Source organism: Sinocyclocheilus grahami, unplaced genomic scaffold, assembly GCF_001515645.1.
Source record: "Sinocyclocheilus grahami isolate Dianchi unplaced genomic scaffold, SAMN03320097.WGS_v1.1 scaffold273.1, whole genome shotgun sequence".
Taxonomy (NCBI): Eukaryota; Metazoa; Chordata; class Actinopteri; order Cypriniformes; family Cyprinidae; genus Sinocyclocheilus; species Sinocyclocheilus grahami.
In genome coordinates this window covers 533706-554381 of record NW_015505452.1, presented here as the reverse complement: position 1 = coordinate 554381, position 20676 = coordinate 533706, and the positions used below count along the sequence as shown (strand labels likewise).

Genomic DNA, 20676 nt, shown 5'->3' with positions numbered 1-20676 from the left:
CACCTACCCCAACCCTAAACCTACCCTTACAGTAATGCAAATACTGTAATTATGTGTTATATTCGCGGTTGTTGTTAGAAGGGATACAGCTACGGGAAACCAACAATAAAGAATTTTATTAGATTATTAGATTGTGTTTTATTAAAGTCTACACCTACCCCAACCTTAAACATACCCTTACAGTAATGCAGATACTTGTTGTTCAGTTGTTCAGCATGAGAAAAAAGGACGCAATATTGATGTGCGCATGCGCAGTAAGCCCTGGTAGGAAAATCTGACGGGTAGGATAAAATGTCAGGACGAAAAGCGAAATTACTTTGTTTGGTCTTCCAAAAGAGGACACAACTAGAAATCAGTGGTTAAGTTGTATTTTCAACACTGTTCCAGAACAGTTCAACCCAAATTATTCAGATGTGTGCAGCGCATTTTATGGAGGACTGTTTCCTGAACCCGGGAGAGTAGACTACAATGCCGTCTACACACAAAGGCTGTTTCTATAAAGTGGGGCAGTTCCAACTTTGAAAGGACAGTCTGGCACTTCTGACTCAGCCTGTAAGTACGTTTTTTATATTTAAAGAATTTGCCACTGATGATTCAAACGCAAGTTTTGAGCAGCGTAGAGTAGCGCTTGTTGTTTGTCGTTTCTGCGATCACAAATGCAGACATGGTTTTATGTTTACGCGGCGCGATGCAACGCGTAAAAAGACAGTATAAGTCATTATAATCAGTAATTATGTCCCCACTGAATGCAACAAATGCCTCGTTTATAATGGGTTTTAATGTTTTTGAATCATCGCTCCGGCCTGACAGGGCATCATCACAGTATGTGAGGGGCGGAACATTTCCGTCACACGCTTGAGGTATTCGGCCAATCACAACGCACTGGATAGCTGGCCAGTCAGAGCACACCACGCTTTTCAGAGCAATGAGCTTTGTAAAAATCAACGTGTTTCAGAAAGGCGGGGCATAGAGGAGAAACAATAATGTACAGTATGTGGAAAATAATGTGTTTTTTAACCTTAAACCGCATAAACACATTTCATTACACCAAATACACAAAATAATGTTCTTTTTAGCAGAATCACATGACCCCTTTAAAATGAAGTACCTTTCTCTGTCAACTGAAGAATCAAATGCTTGTTTTCTCTTTGTTTATTTAAAGTGAGGTTATTTGGGGGCATTTTAGGTTGAAAAACACACCGATTACTCACCCTGTCACAGGTCAGGCACTGAACTGAGCTGACAATTGTGCCGTCGAACACTTCAGAGATGATGCTGCGATATTTCCTCTGCCGCTTGCTCTTTGGTGGGATGAACGAGGGTACTGTCAACATTACACATCACAACCATTTAGAATCAATGTCAAATCTGTTCCAGTTCAGGTGATGCTCACAACTATTACATTAAGGGGTCATGACATGAGAAACCAAATTTCCCTTGATCTTTTGATACAGAAGAGGTCTTTGTGTGCTTAATACATCCTGCAAGTTTCATAACTTAAAATGTCCTTATCATTAATAAAAAAAAACATAAACCTCAGAAACCCTAATAACCTTCAGAAAACAGCTCATTTTGGATTCATAGGGACAAAAGGTGACGTCAGATAGGCACAGTTGTTTGCATAAACACCACCTTCAGAGCAACACAGCGACATAAGCCCTGCCCACTGGCATTCAGCCGCCAACGGCTGACACTTGGATCATGATGAATGCGACATGTCACGTCAAAAGCATACAGAAATTACAATCACTGCAGCTATCTTGTCTACACTGGATACAGTATACAGATGCATGTTCACTTCCTGACACAGTCCCCCGCACTTGAGTCTGTCCTCTGTCGTCAGGACAAATGGAGTGAAAGAACATTCGCTTTTGTTTGGTTTAAACAGCTCGTTCGCGTCTTTGTATAGATATCAACTTTATTAACATTATAAGTAAACCTCAAGGAACATATTAAAATAATGAAAAAAATACATATCTGTGTCATGACCCCTATAATACTAGTGATGCAGCAAAAGTTTGGCAACCAAAAATAGTTGGCCGAAACAGTAACGTTTAAATAACTGTTTCTCGGATGCCACATTTTGACTGTCAGAGTTTATTTTGTGTACACAAATTGGATAAACTACAACAGGTAAACATGTCAGCTGTGTGGATGCTAGAACTGGATTAACACTATAGATTTCTCGCTTTTAATCAATACTGCTATGGATTCTTAAATCTAAAGATCAATCTTTTAGTCTATGCTGTTTTCCGTTGATGCACGAACTTCACTAAACATTATTGGAGGTACAGCTGCCATCCAAGAATCACAATGAGCTTTGTGTTTTGTTAACTTTAATATGAAAAAGTCTCAGCTTTCACATTCTCTCAATTTAATCACAAAACACAAACAATAAATGTGGTTCTGATGCTCTTTAACGTGGCATGACAGATCACTGTAGCCTCAATTCAAGCAGCACATGAATCTCTTTGTCATTAGTAGTTACACCATGAAATAAACCTGAATGAACATCAGGAGTTGAAAGACCACTAAATAACATTTATTTTTTGGTTTTGGTTTTGAGCAAGTACATCCTTAAATTTTGGTTTCGGTCCAAAATTTTCATTTCAGTGCATCACTAATGAATACATTTAATTAAACTAGTACATAACTCCTAAACTGTCCCGAAGTGCTTCCTACTCAAATTCTGGTACCTTTCTTGTGAGTAGAGCTCAGGTTTGGCCACATTGAGGATTTCGGGGGACTGCTGGACAGTCTAGATGTGACACCCTCATTTCCATTGGGACTGTGCGGTCTGATGCTACTGCTGACCTGGATTTCAGAGTTTGAGTCTGAACAAGGTGGAAACAAGCAAGTCAGTCAATAAAAGCAATGACCACTGGCCACAATGTATTTCAACTACTTCAAAAATCTGGCCAAAATGAAGGTATTTTGTAGTTAATTTCAGTGGTTTGAAAAAGCTTGCAATTGCAAATGACTAAAAACACAAAAACATTGGAATGCAGAATTACAGAGCTGGTGCAAACATAACCATATCCATTAGGGGTGCTTCGATCAGGATTTTTGATGCCGATCACCAAAAACAGCATCTGCCGATACGATCACCGATACTGATCTTTTTAAGCCTTCTTTTTATCATGTAGAATTATTTATAGTGATACTCCAATCGGGATTTTTTGACATTTATTCAGGGCGTGAATTTCATTTTTGAAAATGGGAGGAATTGGCCTCTTACACGACTCTTGTGAGGGGAGACTTTAAATTTGATTTTATTTATCTCACTTAAATTTTTGATCATGCAATTTTTCTTTTTACAATCGTGCAATTATTGCGCAATAGCTTATACACAGCTCAAGTCTGATTTCGTGAGCTGTATGTGAGGTTCACACATACTCCGTTTGCAGTGCGTATGAAGTCCATGTGTGGTACGGTACGTAAGCGGTGCAGAAGCAGCAGGTGCTCACTGTGCTTTCACACAGGAGTCTGCAACTGATCCGTGGCTGTTTACACCAAACACAACATTTATCCATTATTTTGATTTGAAATCCAAACATTGTTACTGAAAATGCTTTTTCAGCATTGTCATTCCGTTCAGTAATACAATCTTTCATAGACGTGTTTAAACGCAATAAATATAAGCAACACATTCAATGCTTTTTACTTTTGCATTTACTTCTACATTTACATATTAAGTTGCTCAAGCAAGTGGCAAAACATTTAAACTACTTTTCTTACGTTATCACAAACATTCTAAATTAAAACTTACCATTGACATAAACAGTCAGCTCTACTGCCTTTTCTTTTGCATTTAAATCTTTATTACAAGCAATCCTGCGGTTCATTCAGAACTTTGTTTTCCAACCTCCACGAGTGCCATCTATTATTGCCTTGTTTATCTAAAAGTGCTCTTTAAAAAGCCATATGTGTCGACTGTGAAACACAGCTGACTTTAATTATACGCATGTATGGTGTAATTACTACATTTTCGTGTCAATCCATGTTCTTATTTACCGTAAACAATGCGCTGTCACTTTACTTCAGCACGTGCACCACAGGAAACTCGGTGCGGAAACGATCTCTGCACTGCTGCAGACGCACCACTCATAGAACACGCTGCCGGACCGCAACCGTGTGCAGTGTGAATGCTTTAATCCGTTAACATGAGCGCAGCAAAATATGCACCGTGTACGTGCTGCAAACGAAGTATGTGTGAACCTGGCGTTATGTGTGTGCACTTCGAGTGTGCATGAGCACAGTCTCCAGGAGAGCACGTGATTGCTGAATGGTTAAACACTGGCAAGAAATAAAAAGAAATGCAATTTGTACTTTAGTGACGATGCAACACTGCCTCGATTGTGCAAGTGACAATTCCTGTGTCAACTGTGCAGCTTGCTTATAGTGCAGACGCGATGTTATTTGAAGCCATTTGTGCATTTTGAGAGAGAAAGAGAGAGTGTGCGGTGATTCACTCATGCTGTTTGTGAATTTATGTCTCAGAGAGTTTTCAAATTACTTTAGAAGTTATTTAATGAAGAAATATGAATTGTACCCCACCTTCAGCATTATAATTATTTCAGCCGCGCCGCACATAGACTGAGACGCTGCCACTGCATGTCACGCCAAACCTCTTACAGCAGGTGCGTCAGCTTGAGATCGGTTTATGAGATCAGCATTTATAGAGACCGCTGAGCAAACATCCCAAAGCGATTATCGGCCGATAGTGGTAGTGATAGTTTGGTAGCTGATCAATCGGAGCACCCCTAATACCCATGAGATCAAATGATTTCAGAATATTCAGTCCACACGGTATACTTTTTACAAAGAAAAAAAAAAACTTCAACATGAGTTTATTGGAGCCTGTAAGGCTGTTCGTTTACATGTTGGTGTAAAAAACTGCATAGAAGTAACAGCCTTGCATTTACCAGAATTTCGGCCCTGGGATTTAATGGCTCCTTGGCTGCTGATTATTGGCCTCGACACATTGGTCGTGTCCACGTCTTTATATTCGTGTGTTATAATGAGAGGATTCGTGAGCACGCAAATTTCAGCACTGCAACGCTGCAAACAGGTGTTATAACCTAAATAGAAACTCTGCATACGCTTGCACCTGTTAATCGTTTATATTTTATATTAGTTCATGTTGCTTTTGTGCAATAGATGAATAACAAATTATTTGTTTCAGATATTTTATGTTTAGATATTTCTATTTTGCGGGAGTCCCGTGAATCATTTTATTCTCCCGCATCCCGCACACACACACGAGTCTCTGCACTCGCCTATCAAGTCTTGTCCCGCGCCGCACTCTGTTGCGTCGGGTCTCGCGGGAGCAGGTCTCTAATCCACTGGCACTTGACTCGACAGTGCGTGTGCTACATCCTTTTTACAATCTAGATTAGAAATCACTGCATTCTGCCAGCAATGTAATGCGGCAGTAACGTATAGAGACCTCGACTTGTAACTATACTCTAATTACCATTTTGAAATTTACTAAGTGAAGCGTTACTGCCCAACACTGATTATTAACAGTTGACCATAAATTATTCTGTAAATGTAGCTTTCCAATAATAGGGGGTTTCCAAGATTAAAGTACTGATATATCGGCCAGTAAATGATGACAGTATTTTCATTTTTCAGGTTAACTTCCCCTTTAATTACATTTGTCTTGTTGACTTGTCCATTAAACTTGGTAGTCAGATTCTGGCATGTGCACTGACAATCACACACTCTTTGACCAAATGTTTCCAGGCATTATCAAAAGAATGCAACACGCATGGAGGCTCACGTTGTATACCGCAGATTAGCCAGGGACCCACAGGGACCCCATCGCCATAGGAACAGCTGAAGCTTATGAGAACATTAGTCATTACTGGCTCATCCACATGGCAACTGGCATTCTAACAGCCTGGTATTAAGATTCCTGGTAGGCAAACAAGTTTCCAACAACAGGACGCATGAGACCAGAAGGCCATCGCTGTATTATGTCAATGCAGTACAAGGACAAAAGGTTTCCTGGCTGTATTAAATTGGTGGTATTAATGCCCATTTCCCTTTATACTTTGTAGAGGGAATGACTTTAAAACAAGGCATTCATTGACTTTGACTGAATGTCCCCCCCCCCAGTCTATCTGGACTTCATGAAAGTGAGCCTGAAAATGAGATTAATGTTTCCTACAGTCTCTGAACAGCCTATGATGGCCCATTCATGTCAACACTAATTCTACAACCGACCTTCCTCTCCAGCCAGGCATGACAATGAATGTTTTCCAGTGGTTGGAGGTGATCAAACATCTAGAGAAACTCTGAATCAGATTGTGCCCCATATAAGAGAATAGAATCTCTCATCATCAAGAATAAAAATGGGTCTTCTTAAATGCAGCTAGAGGACAAAGTATGACAAGAGGAAGGGTGAAAAGGAGAAATAGCGAAGTGAGAATGAGGCTCTCTCAGACGAAATTCCCACAGCAAGCGGGATCATTTGAGTTCGACCTCATCTGCCACTGGGTGAACTGAACAGTCCTGCCTCAAACTCACACCATTGGTAAACTATGTTGGGCTGGTCAGGATGAGCCTATATAAAAAAATGTTTTAATAAGAATTCTAGGGCCCTATGAAATCAGTTATATTTTTCCCAAATTTTGTGTGTTATGTTTGATTTATTCTGGATTCCAGTGTAAGAGTTTCATTAAATCAGAATCATCAAAACGCATGTTTAATCAACTAAATTCATAAAACTTTAACAATTTAATTATTTATATTTTTTAACAATAATATGGCCTATGAAATTGTTTTTTAGATTTTTTTTTCTGGATTCCGTGTTTTATGATCCAATACAAATTCACCATTAAAAACTGTGGTAATATCGGTGCCGATGGCCTCGTGGGAAGCGTGCCGATATACAGCACCATTGTGCTTCGGCCATCCCGAGTTCGAGTCCCGGCTTGCAGACCTTTCCCAATCCCATCCCCCTCTCTCTCACCTCTCACCCACTTCGCTTCCTGTCGACCTATACTGTCCTATCTAAATAAAGGCATAAAACGCCATAAATATATCTAAAAAAAAAAAAAAAACTCTGGCAATTACATGAACTCACAAAATAATAATTTAAAGGGTTAGTTCACCCAAAAATTACAATTCTGTCATTAATTACTCACCCTTGTGTTGTTCCAAACCCGTAAGACCTTCGTTCATCTTTAGAACACAATTTAAGATATTTTTGATGAAATCTGAGGGCTCTCTGACCGTCCCATTGACAGCAATGTAATTAACACAATCAAGGTCCAGAAACGTAGCAAGATGATCGGCAAAGTAGTCACATGTGACATCAGTGGTTCAACTGTAAAGTTACGAAGCTACGAGAATACTTTTTTGCGCAAAGAAAACAAAAATAACGACTTTATTTCACATTTTCGTCTCTACTGCATCACTTTGGACGCGCGTTCACGACAGTATCATGACGCGAGTGTGTGGCGGTGCTGACCCAGATCCGGCGTAATGACGTCATCAAAGTGACGCAGTAGAGACGAAAATTGTGTTCCGAAGATGAACGAAGGTCTTACGGGTTTCGAACAACACGAGGGTGAGTAATTAATGACAGAAATGTCATTTTTGGGTGAACTAACCCTTTAATCAACCTTTTAAAATGCAATCAAATGAAAATACAACAATTACCTTAAAATAAAACTACCTATTTGTCAAATAAAGTTCTACACAAAAGACATTTACTCTATCAATTATTTCTACATGCATTAAAAAATACATTTCACAATAAGTTGGTATTATATCATTAACAGCCAATTTTAACAGCCAATCATATTATCATATCATAGTCAATACTGTATATTTATCAGACAATATTACAAGACACAAGTGCATGAACATTAAAACATTTAGATTGCCTTGCCATCATCTAATCAATAAACTCATTAATTTAATAACACTGGTAAATGTAATCTTCCACAGACCTCGAAATGAATGTATTTTTATACTGTACATTATAATGCTGTGATGCTTAAAGTCACTTGTAGCATTTAAAGCATTTTTAGGGTTTTACTTTTTAGATTAATTTAGGCTACATATATTTTAAAATAAATTAATGTTCAATTGTTTGTGGTCAGTAAGTTTTTTGTTTGTTCTCTGTTATAAAATATAAATATGACTGACAGCAAACGATAATGTAAGCCATAATTTTAATATCTGTGCATCCCTAATGCTTTAACACAAATTAATTTAAGAAAACCTACCTGTTGGGAATAACCACGAAACATTGGGTTTACAGCCTTAATGCCCTGGAATAGATTTGTAGGAACAACATAGGAGTTCCTGCAACCACACAAAACAAGAGCAAAGAAGGTTAAAAAATTGCAAAGAGGAAAAAAATACCTGAAAAATTACACTTAAATAGGAAATGACAAGAGAGGAATGTACCTGTTTTTGTGCCAAAGGTCTGTGATGAGTTTCTGATAGCTCTTGCATAGCGCTGGCTTCTTGTCGGTCTTCACCAGACCACCACAGTCCAGGAAAAACTGTGTCAGTGGAGGACTAGAAGATAAACCAGAAAGAGAGATTGATTAAACCAGAGCCAAACTAGACTGAAAGAGATCAATTAGGACACTAAGATAAAAACACTATTGATTATTGGGTTCTTACCAGTTGGAAAGCGCCTGGAGAGCTGCGTTCATGTAGCAGGTATTGCCAATGTTCTTCAGTCCAGTCAGACCTGTGAGGAGGAACAGACGACAAGGTTCAGACTGACAGTGTGGAATGCAGAGCAAATGCACAGAGCACCAGACATGAGAGATGAAGGACCTCTGGTCCTCAGTTCATCCTCCTCCTCAGTCTCTACATCCAGGTCATCACAGGTTCCTGCTGGAGGAACTCTCAGCGAGGTGGGGCTCCCAGGAGCTTTGGGGTCCTGAGAACCAGAAAGACAATGGAAGAAGATCAGCAACAGCACGCCTTTTGCAAAAAAAAAAAAAAAAAAAGGCAAGTGTAGTTGTGTGCCCCTAAACAACGTTCAGAAAACCTGCAATCTCAAAATCAATTATTAGAGATTTTATTTACATTTAATTAAAACAAATTTCCATCACCACTGATAACTGACAAAAATGATGACAAAATTTACATACTGAATTGTGATTGGTGTTTGGTCTTACATATATTTGCATGACTGTGATTGGTCTTGTCTTCTATGCAAACATTTATAGTCATTTTTAAATAGCAAAGGAAATGTTTTAAATATAAAGGAGGATTTTAAGCACAACCAAACTTCTAAACTTTGCATTCACAGAAAGTTGCGTAAGAGTTCTGACCGGGCTGGGAGTCTGTACTGGGGAGATGGGCCTGGCGGAGATGGGCAACTGTGCGTGTGGACCCAGTTTTCTTTCCAGGAAAACCTCCTTGGTACAGGCGTAGCACCACACTCTCAAAGTGGTCAGATTCACCGTCAGGTTGTGCCGTGTCTCCTGGAAGAAAAAGCCACAGCGCTTTGATGGACATTTACATGGAAATAAATGCTTATCTGCAAGTTTAATGTTCAAAATACAAAAAAACAAAACAAAAAAAAAACAACCCTCTCCATATATTACCCCCTCAAAAAGCAATAACTAGAGCTGCACAATACATCAGTGAGCATATCAATATCAGCTTCTTTGATAATAATTAGTGGTAGTAGTAGTAGTAACAGAAGCATTAGCATTCATCTGAATGAATCATCCCCAATTTATCCAGAAAACTCTTTTTTATGCCAATTACCTTTTTTCTGACTGTGAATCATGAGTCTAGTGGTGTAATTTTATATCTTGCATGGGGGTCGGGTTCAAATCCTATATACATTTTGTAAATGAACCAATGAATATTACAACTAAAATCAACCAGTAATCGCCCTACAGTTGTTTTGTATGGAAAAAAAAAAAATTGGTTCTGTTTAAATCTTTAAATGGCTTGAATAGTTCTGAATGATTTAAAACATGTCAAATTCAACACTGAAGCTTTATTGTGAACCCGTTTTTTACAGTATAGATTTAAAATATCTGCTGCTATTCATTAAGCCAAAATTTCTATATCGGTGCCTTTTTACTTCCTAAATAAAGGCAGTCTGAGTCCTGTGCTCTTTCTCTATATATGAAGCCTACAATGCAACAGAAAGACTCTTCAAAATTTAGGGCAAAACACAAGTGTGTTGCAACAAGAGCGAAAATGTACCAGGGGAAATGGGAAGTGGCGATGTGAAGCCTGGGCATGCACACAGCGGGGGCAAAGGGGTCTCTACATTATTCATGTGTCTGGATTGGCTTTCACTGTGGCACTAGAACTGGTGCAACTGCAGCCAGACAGGGGAAGTTAAAACATTTATGAGAGCTGCGCCAAAATACAAACCCTGACAAAATCTGCTACTTCGACCATTTCGGTGATGGATAGGATGTTGTACATGCCCATATGCATTTGAATTCACAGCACAGCAAGGGTAACATAATAGAAAACTCATCTACATCATAAATTGTGGTACGCCCAATGCACTCATGATCCTGGCAATTTACACAATTGAAAAAATTATAAAAACATCACCCTACATAATATTGGCTGAATGACATTGAATACTCGTTTCTTACTAATTTTGAGGTGCTGATTCCAAAGATACAAAATATGATGTGCATTTTGTAGCATTTTTGCTTTCAACATCTATTTGTAAATAAGTCTTGTACCATCCCTTAATCAAAGACAAACAAACACATGATTTCTATCTTCCTCTGAGCCAGGTTAAAACTATTTGTTGAATTCTCGGCTGATTTTTACATGTATGAATGATTCTAAAGAAATTATTTTATGCCTAATCCTGATTTCAAGGTTAGAATTATGGCCAGTAACAGAAGAAAATGCAAACATGACCCAGATGTTTTCTGCTACATCTGTGGGTATTACTACATCAAAACAGCAACAGAAAATTACATATAAACATATTTTTCTTTTTTTTTCAGTTTCTAAGTTAAATGAGACGCATTGAACACTTCTTTTGTCATCATTAAAACCAAGACATTTGACTGCTTTTGTTGTTTTGACTAAGTTAATTTAAATGGAAACATATATTATTTGAAAAATCTTTAAAAAGAAAATGTGATTAAAAGTTTTTATTGATATTTTTGAACTGAGCATTATCAAATTGGTATTAGGCCTTTTTGCAAATCATCTGCTCACTAGCCTTGTGTTTTGGTCATGCAACCGTGGTATAGTTCACTTATAGTCTACGTTTTTTACTTCTGCCGATTGCATTTAAGCTTCAAAATTCACAAACAATGGGCCTCATTTATGAAACACGAGCAGAACGAATTTTTGTGTAAATCGTTCATAAAGCCGTTCTGACGTAAACTTTCGAATTCATGAAAATGTTCGAATTTTCAAAATTTTTGTTGATACGAAAGAAATGTACACCTGCTCCCTACGACTGCCAACAACGACAACAACTGCCTACAACGATGGAGAAGTCAATATTACTGGTTACTGCTTTATTATATTTAGTAAAATTCATAAAAATGAGATACTAGTAGGCTAATACGTTGCCGACTTGCCGCCGTTAATATTCCATACCATAGCAACTAAAGTGTCTCAGCTGGGAAAACGCTGTGCGTTCTCAAGCGCTACCAGCTGGTCGTTAAAAGAAGAGTGCCTGACATTTTTTCAGCTGGCTAAAAACTCTTTGGTGGTCACACACATTATTGAATATTTATTGTTAGGCATATGACCTTGTCTTTTTTGCATTTATGCAATATACTGGAGCCAAACCTGAGAAAGTAGACCAGAATATTCCACTGCGTTCCTGGACACGCAATTTGCGTAGCTGTCATTTATAGGCGGGATTATGCTAATTGTGAATGAACGTGCACGAGCGCCCTATTACGGATGATTGGAATTCATTAACATACACACGTTTAACTATCAAATCTGACGTTTACGAAGAGTTTGTGAATCCGGAGTAGAGTTTTCGGGAAGGTCTGTTTTGCGCGCAAATTACTCAGAATTTACTCATATATTTACGCAAGTTTCATGAAGGAGGCCCATTGTGTTAATTCGTGAAAAATTATCATTATGAACCAAATCTTATGCTTTCATTGGTCACAAAGCTTATTTTCCGCAATAATACAAAAGCCAATGGAAAAATCTCATTGGGTTTTTGTCCGGGGAACTTCCTTGTTCACCTACAAAAACACATCTTCACTGCAGTGCTCTATACACACAAGCACCCTGCTAGAGGAAAACAGCTTAGTGAAAGAAAAAACATGGGCTGAATTGTGTTTACTGCAGCAAACGCAGGTTATTGTGGCGGAAGTATGGCTGATGGCTCTGTCTTCTCTCAGTCGCTCTCACACAGGCACAAGGGTGTTTTGAGAGCATTATGGGGTTTTAGTAATGGATAATCAAAATGGGCTTTAGTGGGAAGGGAGATCCCCACTGGAGCGCTGATTAATAATGGATGAGTTCACCCACAGTCCAGCCTGGAATTCAAATCAGACTTCAGCGATTCATTGCATCATTTAAGTCTCCAGTCACAATCAGAATAAGAGACATGAAACTAACACAGTGACACATGTGATCAGGGATCAGATTCATCTGTCTAAATCAACCTACAAAAGTAATCGTAGAGCTGTAATACTATACTCACTGTGGGTGAAAACATCTTAAGCTGCAAGTACACTCACGCAAAACAAATTTAAACAATAAAATGTAGTAAATTACTGTTATTAAAACATAAAGCGCATTAATTTGAATAATTATTACACAGAAACAGATGACTAACCTGAGAGTGGAAAGTGCTGTGGTCCGCATGTGATTCCCCACAGCCAACATATGAACAGCCATTCTGAATGAAAGATATACATGAAATGAAATTATAGCTACTCTACAGGCTTCACTATAAACTAGCTTTCAATAATCAAGAATTTCACATCACCGTCCATCAGTTTTTTTCCCACCCAGACAGATAAAAAGTAATTTAAGAGTTTTTATTATTATTTTTATTATTTTTTTTCCTTTTTTTACACAAAATAGTATATAATTTTAATATCAGCCATTTATCGGTTATCAGGTATTAATGTTAAAATAATTTGCAGCTAATCGCCATTGCTGCAGGATTTTAATATCGGTGCATCCCCATTACACACCAAACTTGTGGAGAAACATTATTTAATAAAAAGATAACTTACCTCGAGACAAGCCCAAAGGTTTGGTCCCCCGACTTTACAGTCTTGACACTGACCCTGAAAACAAACACATTTTTACTTAATTCTATGTCTATGTGCCATGTAGACCACCGTTTCAAAGTGTGGGGTCAGAAAAATTATTTTATTTTCAAATAATACTTTTATTCAGCAAGGATAATTACACGGTTCAAAAGTGATAGTCAAAACATGTATAATGTTACAAATATGGGTGCTCCGATCAGGATTTTTGAGGCAGATCACAGAAAGCAGTATCTGCCGATACGATCACCGATACCGATCTTTTTAAAGCCTTCTTTTTATCATGTAGAATTATTTATAGTGATGATCCAATCAAGATTTTTAGACATTTATTCAGGGCCTGAATTTCATTTTTGAAAATGAATTCCCCTCTTAGGTGTCTCTTGTGAGAGGGATTTTTTTAGACATTTTTCAAAAATATATATTTATCTCACCTAAATGTTTGATCATGCACTACATTTTTGTTTTTACAATCGTGCAATTGTTGCACAATAGCTTACACACAGCACAAGCCTGATTTTGTCAGCTGTATGTGAGGTTCACATATACTCCATTTGCAGTGCGTATGAAGTCCATGTGCAGTACGTAATCGGTGCAGAAGCAGCGTGACGGTGCTTTCACACAAGTGTCAGCAACTGATCCCTGGCTCTTTACTACGAACACAACATTTATCATTATTTTGATTTGAAATCCAAACATTGTTACTGAAAATGCTTTTTCAGCATTGTGATTCTTTTTTTACACAGTTCAGTAATACAATCTTTCATAGACGTGTTTAAACGCAATAAATATAAGCAACACATTCAATGCTTTTTACTTTTGCATTTACTTCTACATTTACATATTAAGTTGCTCAAGCAAGTGGCAAAACATTTAAACTACTTTTCTTATGTTATCACAAACATTCTAAATTAAAACTTACCATTGACAGAAACAGTCAGCTCTACTGCCTTTTCTTTTGCATTTAAATCTTTATTACAAGCAATCCTGCGGTTCATAAAGAACTTTGTTTTCCAACCTCCACGCGTGCCATCTATTATTGCCTCGTTTATCTAAAAGTGCTCTTTCCCTTTAAACCTAGCCAAAAAGCCATAGCCTATGTGCTGACTGTGAAACAAAGTAGACTTTAATTATATGCATTAATAGTGTAATTACTAAATTTGTGTGTCAATGCATGTTCATATTTACTGAAACAATGTGCTGTCACTTTAATTCAGAGCTTGCAGCACAGCAAAAATAGATTCGGTGCGGAAACGATCTCTGCACTGCTGCAGACACACCGCCGGACCGCAACCGTCTGCAGTGTGAATGCTTTAATCTATTAAAGGGTTCATATGATGCGATTTCAAGTTTTCCTTTCTCTTTGGAGTGTTACAAGCTGTTTGTGAATAGATAAGATCCCTAAAGTTGCAAAGACTAAAGTCTCAAACCCAAAGAGATATTCTTTATAAAAGTTAAGATTGTCCACGCCCTCCTAAAATGCCTAGTTTAAACACACCCCCACATGTCTACGTCACTGTGTGGGAATATTTGAATAATGCCGCCCAACTGTTCACGCAAAGAAAGAAGGTGTAACTTTAGAAGACATTGCTGCCACCACCGCCGCCATGTCGTGAAGACGCTGTGTGTTTTGTTGTGAAAGCGAAAATACTTTGTTTGGCCTTCCAAAAGAGGACACAACTAGAAATCAGTGGTTAAGTTGTATTTACAACACTGTTCCAGAACAGTTCAACCCAAATATTCAGATGTTTGCAGCGCATTTTATGGAGAACTGTTTCCTGATCCTGGAGGAAACCGTCAAGACTCACAGACTGTAAGTACGTTTTCATATTTAAAGGATTTGCCATTGATGGTTCAAATGCGAGTTTTGAGCAGTGTAGAGTAGCGCTTGTTGTTTTTTCATTTCTCCAATCACAAATGCAGACATGGTTTTATGTTTACGAGGCATGTCGCGATGCAACGCAACGCGTAAAAAGACAGTATAAGTCATTATAATCAGTAATTATGTCCCCACTGGATGCAACAAATGCCTCATTTATAATGGCTTTTAATGTTTTTGTCTCGTCGCTCCGGCCGGGACACAGCATCACAGTATGGTGAGGGGCGTAACATTTCCGACACACGCTTCAGGAATTCGGCCAATCACAATGCACTGGATAGCTGGCCAATCAGAGCACACCTCGCTTTTCAGACCGATGAGCTTTGTAAAAATCAATGCTTTTCAGAAAGGCGGGGCATAGAGGAGAAACAATAATGCTGTGTGTTTTGTTGTGAAAGCGAAAATACTTTGTTTGGCCTTCCAAAAGAGGACACGACTAGAATCAGTGGTTAAGTTGTATTTACAACACTGTTCCAGAACAGTTCAACCCAAATATTCAGATGTTTGCAGCGCATTTTATGGAGAACTGTTTCCTGATCCTGGAGGAAACCGTCAAGACTCACAGACTGTAAGTACGTTTTCATATTTAAAGGATTTGCCATTGATGGTTCAAATGCGAGTTTTGAGCAGTGTAGAGTAGCGCTTGTTGTTTTTTCATTTCTCCAATCACAAATGCAGACATGGTTTTATGTTTACGAGGCATGTCGCGATGCAACGCAACGCGTAAAAAGACAGTATAAGTCATTATAATCAGTAATTATGTCCCCACTGGATGCAACAAATGCCTCATTTATAATGGCTTTTAATGTTTTTGTCTCGTCGCTCCGGCCGGGACACAGCATCACAGTATGGTGAGGGGCGTAACATTTCCGACACACGCTTCAGGAATTCGGCCAATCACAATGCACTGGATAGCTGGCCAATCAGAGCACACCTCGCTTTTCAGACCGATGAGCTTTGTAAAAATCAATGCTTTTCAGAAAGGCGGGGCATAGAGGAGAAACAATAATGTACAGTATGAGGAAAATAATGAGGTTTTTTTTACCTTAAACCGCATAAATACATTTCATTACACCAAATACACAAAATAATGTTCCTTTTAGCAACATCATATTACCCCCTTTAACATGAGCGCGGAAAAAATATGCAACGCATATGCACTGCAAAAAGTATGTGTGAATCTGGCATTATGTGTGCGCGCTGCGAGTGTGCAGGAGAGCCAGGAGAGTGGTTTCAATGGTTTAAACACTGGCAAGAATTAAAAAGAAAAAAATGCAATTTATAAACTTTAGTGATGATGCGACACTGCCTCGACAGTGCAAGTGACAATTCCTGTGTCAACTGTGCAGCTCGCTTATAGTGCAGACACGATTTGATTTAAAGCCATTTACGCATTTTGAGAGAGAAAGAGAGAGTGCGTGCAGTGATTCACTTACGCTTTTTGTGAAATTATGTCTCAAAGAAACTTTTTCAAATGACTTTATAAGTTGTTTAATGAAGAAATATGAATTGTACCTCAACTTCAGCATTATAATTATTTCAGCCAGAGACGGTGCCACTGCATGTCATGCCAAACCTCTTACAGCAGGCGCGTCATCAGCTTGAGATCGGTTTATGAGATCAGCCTTTATAGAGACTGCTGATCAAACATCCCAAAGCGATTATCGGCCGATAGTGATTGGTAGCCGATCAATTGGAGCACCCCTAGTTACAAACGATTTAAAATAAACTGTTCTTATAACTTTCTATTCATCAAAGAATCTTGAAAAAAACATTACTATGCTTCCCACAAAAATATTAAGCAGCAAAACAGTTTTCAACCTTGATAATAATAAGAAATGTTTCTTAAGCACCAAATCAGTATATTAGAGTGAGTAATGATGCTGAAAATTCAGTTTGCCATCACAGGAATAACATTCAAACAGATAACAGTTATTTGAAATTGTATTGAATATTACTGTTTTTGCTGTATTTTTGAGCAACTAATTGCAGCCTTAGTAGAATAAATAAAGAGATTTATTTCAAAAACAATACAAAAATTGTACCGACCCAATCTTTTGAATGGTTGTGTATATATGCAATGGAGCCCACTAACACAAAACTCTTCTGAAAACATGTATTCTATTAAAGGTACAATCTGGCAAGCAATTATACCGCAACCTCAAATGCTTTTAAACTACAATAATGTATAACGCATCCACATAATTGCACTTTGATTTCAACAGCATGCACGGTTATAGCCTAAGCTCTTATATGTGAGGCAGCCATGCATTATTAGTGCCTATGGACAAACTCTGGAATAGGGGTCAACAATACTTTGTCAATAATGCACACTACATTTGACATATGAGAAATGGGTGGAAGGCAGCAATGATATGATAAAGGTGCAACTGGGTCTTCTTGGTAGGGACTCACATGAGACTTCTGGATGAGTTCTTCCTTGGTGATCTCCCCCACACACTCCAAGTGTGGACAATCATTGCTTGACGCTCCAGACATCACTCTATTGGAAAGAGAGAGATACATTTAGTAAACTACTATTTAAAAATCCAGGATCTGGGATCTGATTATTAAAAACACACATCATTCATAGTGAGAACACACTAAGCCGTCCAGATGAAATAAGCCATCCCCTTGAAATTCAAACACAAGTGGCCAATGGAGACACATTTGAGATAAATATAGTATGATATAATATAGAACAAGTCATATGAACTACTTTTATCATCTGATGCTTCACCAATTATAATCACGTCCTCTCATCCATCTCCTATGTTGTAACATAATAAGGATGAGCAAATGATGAATCATATGCGACAAGCCCCAAAAATGCTCACTTTTGGTTGAACTATTCCTTTAATATTGCTTACGAAAAGCAATGCAGCTTTTTAAACTGACATTTTCAAATGTTTTGCAACACAAAGTTCACTGAAAATTAAAAATGACTTTTGACAAAGCATTATTTTGTTCATTTTCTGAAATATTTTTTTTCTTTTTTTACAATTTTCTAAACGGTGTGCAAAAGTCTCTGTGGTTACTGAGTGTAATTCAGGGCGAAGGTTAAGACATGTTTTGTGAAATGACAAACAACAAAAAACACTGCCAATGTCTTGAACTTCTGACATAGATTTACAATACAGATTTACTTTTCTACTCAATCGATAACCTGTAGACTAATGAATATCTGTGACAGGACAGCATATGCATGCAAAATCTGTATGGCCTGCACATACTTTACAATCTCACAGCACTTTGACCTTATATAAACAGAAAACAATAATAACATCATAAAATGTTATCTTTAAAAATCTACAGACTAACCAGTTTTGCAACAGAGACTGTTTACAAGACTTAGTTACTACATAGTCTATGACAAGGTTTCCCAAACCAGGGTTTGCGAGGGAACTGCAGTGGGTTTGATGAAAGCTGATGAAAAGCTAACAATAAGGGTTTTTTTAGTGTTTACCCCCAAATATGATTATCCTCGTGTATATGATCCCCAATATAGTTTCTTGTATAAACGCCTAATTTATACCATTAAAACAAATTAACAATATAAACATCTGAAAAACATTTATTTTAAGTTATATTATCATATTACATTTGTAATCATTCGTACTATAACAATGTAATATAGCTATTTTGATATATTTTCCCGGCAGCCATATCACCCTGTAGCCCAAGACTGGTTGCCCACTGAAGCTAAGCAGGGTTGAGCCTGGTCAGTACCTGGATAGGAGACCTCCTGGGAAAACTAGGTTGCTGTTGGAAGAGGTGCTAGTGAGGCCAGCTGGGGGTGCTCACCCTGTGGTCTGCGTGGGTCCTAACGCCCCAGTATAGTGACGGGGACACTATACTGTCAACAAGCACCGTCCTTCGGATGAGACGTTAAACCGAGGTCCTGACTCTCAGTGGTCATTAAAAATCCCAGGATGTCTTTCGAAAAGAGTAGAGGTGTGACCTCGGCATCCTGGCCAAATTTGCCCATTGGCCTCTGATCATCATGGCCTCCTAACAATCCCCATATCTGCTGATTGGCTTCATCACTCTGTCTCCTCTCCACCAGTAAGCTGGTGAGTGGTGGGCGTTCTGGCGCACTATGGCTGCCGTCTCATCATCCAGGTGGATGCTCCACACTGGTGGTGGATGAGGAGGAGATACCCCCTGACAATGTAAAGCACTTTGAGGGCCTAGAAAAGCGCTATATAAATGTAATGAACTATTATTATTATTATTATATTTTTATTATTTCTTTATTCTAAATTTTGATTATTATTTAATCACATTATTATTTTATTTTTTTTACATGTAACCATAATTTATTTGTAGTCTCTATTTATTAATCAGCGCTTTTTTTCTCTAATCATTTCCACAGAGCCCCTCTTTTTAAATAACAATGATAATTCTAATAATATATATTTTTTTAAAATCTAAATAACACACTCATCAAGAAATACGAAACATTTTGTGTTTACCAGCATGGCCACGTGACCATAAACCCATATCAGAGAACCGTAATCATGCAAAAAGAGTATTTAAAATAGTTTGGGAATTCGAGATGGTGAGTAATAATTATTCTGGACAATGATTATTGTGGTTGTAGCGGTTTGTTGCTATTCTTATTCGTATGTGCAGTACACTCTTGTGCAGTAATGTACAGAAGTCACATACAGTAGACGACAGCTCTGGGCCTCTACAGCTGCGCGTGACGTCACTCCAGCAACGCGTCAGCATAAGCCAGAATCTTCCATGGGCTACTTAGCAACTAGCTTCAGCCTGTCACGCACATACTTCCCCACGGTTTCCCCCGCGGCTATAAACCTTTCAGTCATTACAACCACAAGAACAGCTCAAATCCCCGCAGACTGTCACTGAATGCGCGGTTTACTGTGAATGAAGAGCGGACAGAAGGCGTGTGAACGCGGCGGGCTGAAGCTAAAGCTAAAGTCAGTGCGCCGCTCATCATCTGACAGCTCTGCCTCTGCATCAGCTCATATCACAACACAGCACAGAACCAATGCACCCTTTAAGCTTTACATACGCCATATTTCAGTTCGCACTCAAGCCAGTGGTATAATATTAGCTCACCTCTAGGGAAATCAACGATGGTTTCAGTATGAGTCGATTATCGCTTCTGGTCTGCTGATGAAGAGAGCGGCGGTTTAAAGACTACATATCTGTAGTATTCTTCGGTTTGCAGACAGCGGGTTTTCAAACGCCTGGCGTCGGACACTTTAACTTCAGACTGGTGCTACATGGTATGACACATTCAAACAGCTTCTTCCGGTTGCTGTGCGGTGCTGAGAGTGAATGGGGGACGCAGGCGGCGGCGGTGCCTCCTAGTGTGGACCCGCGGAACGACTCACAGATGCGCATTGATCCCTGAAGACAGAGCGGGGCCCATCCCAGCCCAGACGCCCCCGTGTGGCCGTAGAGTCAATTACATCACGGTAGGAGATGAGCAGGTAGGACTTGGCTTGAGATTTAAGATTGTTTAATTGATGTAAATACAGTAAAGTATATATATATATATATATATATATATATATATATATATATATATAG

At 38.5% G+C, this 20676-nt stretch overlaps 1 protein-coding gene across 1 annotated transcript in view; it reads right to left on the bottom strand.

Moving 5' to 3' along the window:
• usp33 (ubiquitin specific peptidase 33) overlaps window positions 1-20524 on the bottom strand; it is a 30871-nt gene extending 10347 nt beyond the window's left edge. The window contains exons 1-12 of the mRNA XM_016291572.1: window positions 20200-20524; window positions 17527-17614; window positions 13197-13250; window positions 12791-12853; window positions 9312-9464; window positions 8809-8914; window positions 8650-8719; window positions 8428-8541; window positions 8222-8322; window positions 4926-5000; window positions 2697-2834; window positions 1212-1324 (exon numbers count right to left, since the gene is read on the bottom strand). Of these exons, the coding sequence (XP_016147058.1) occupies window positions 1212-1324; window positions 2697-2834; window positions 4926-5000; window positions 8222-8322; window positions 8428-8541; window positions 8650-8719; window positions 8809-8914; window positions 9312-9464; window positions 12791-12853; window positions 13197-13250; window positions 17527-17610 (1071 nt within the window). The 5' untranslated portion in view covers window positions 17611-17614; window positions 20200-20524. The remainder of the gene's footprint in view (window positions 1-1211; window positions 1325-2696; window positions 2835-4925; window positions 5001-8221; window positions 8323-8427; window positions 8542-8649; window positions 8720-8808; window positions 8915-9311; window positions 9465-12790; window positions 12854-13196; window positions 13251-17526; window positions 17615-20199) is intronic.
• Window positions 20525-20676: the final 152 nt, after the last annotated feature.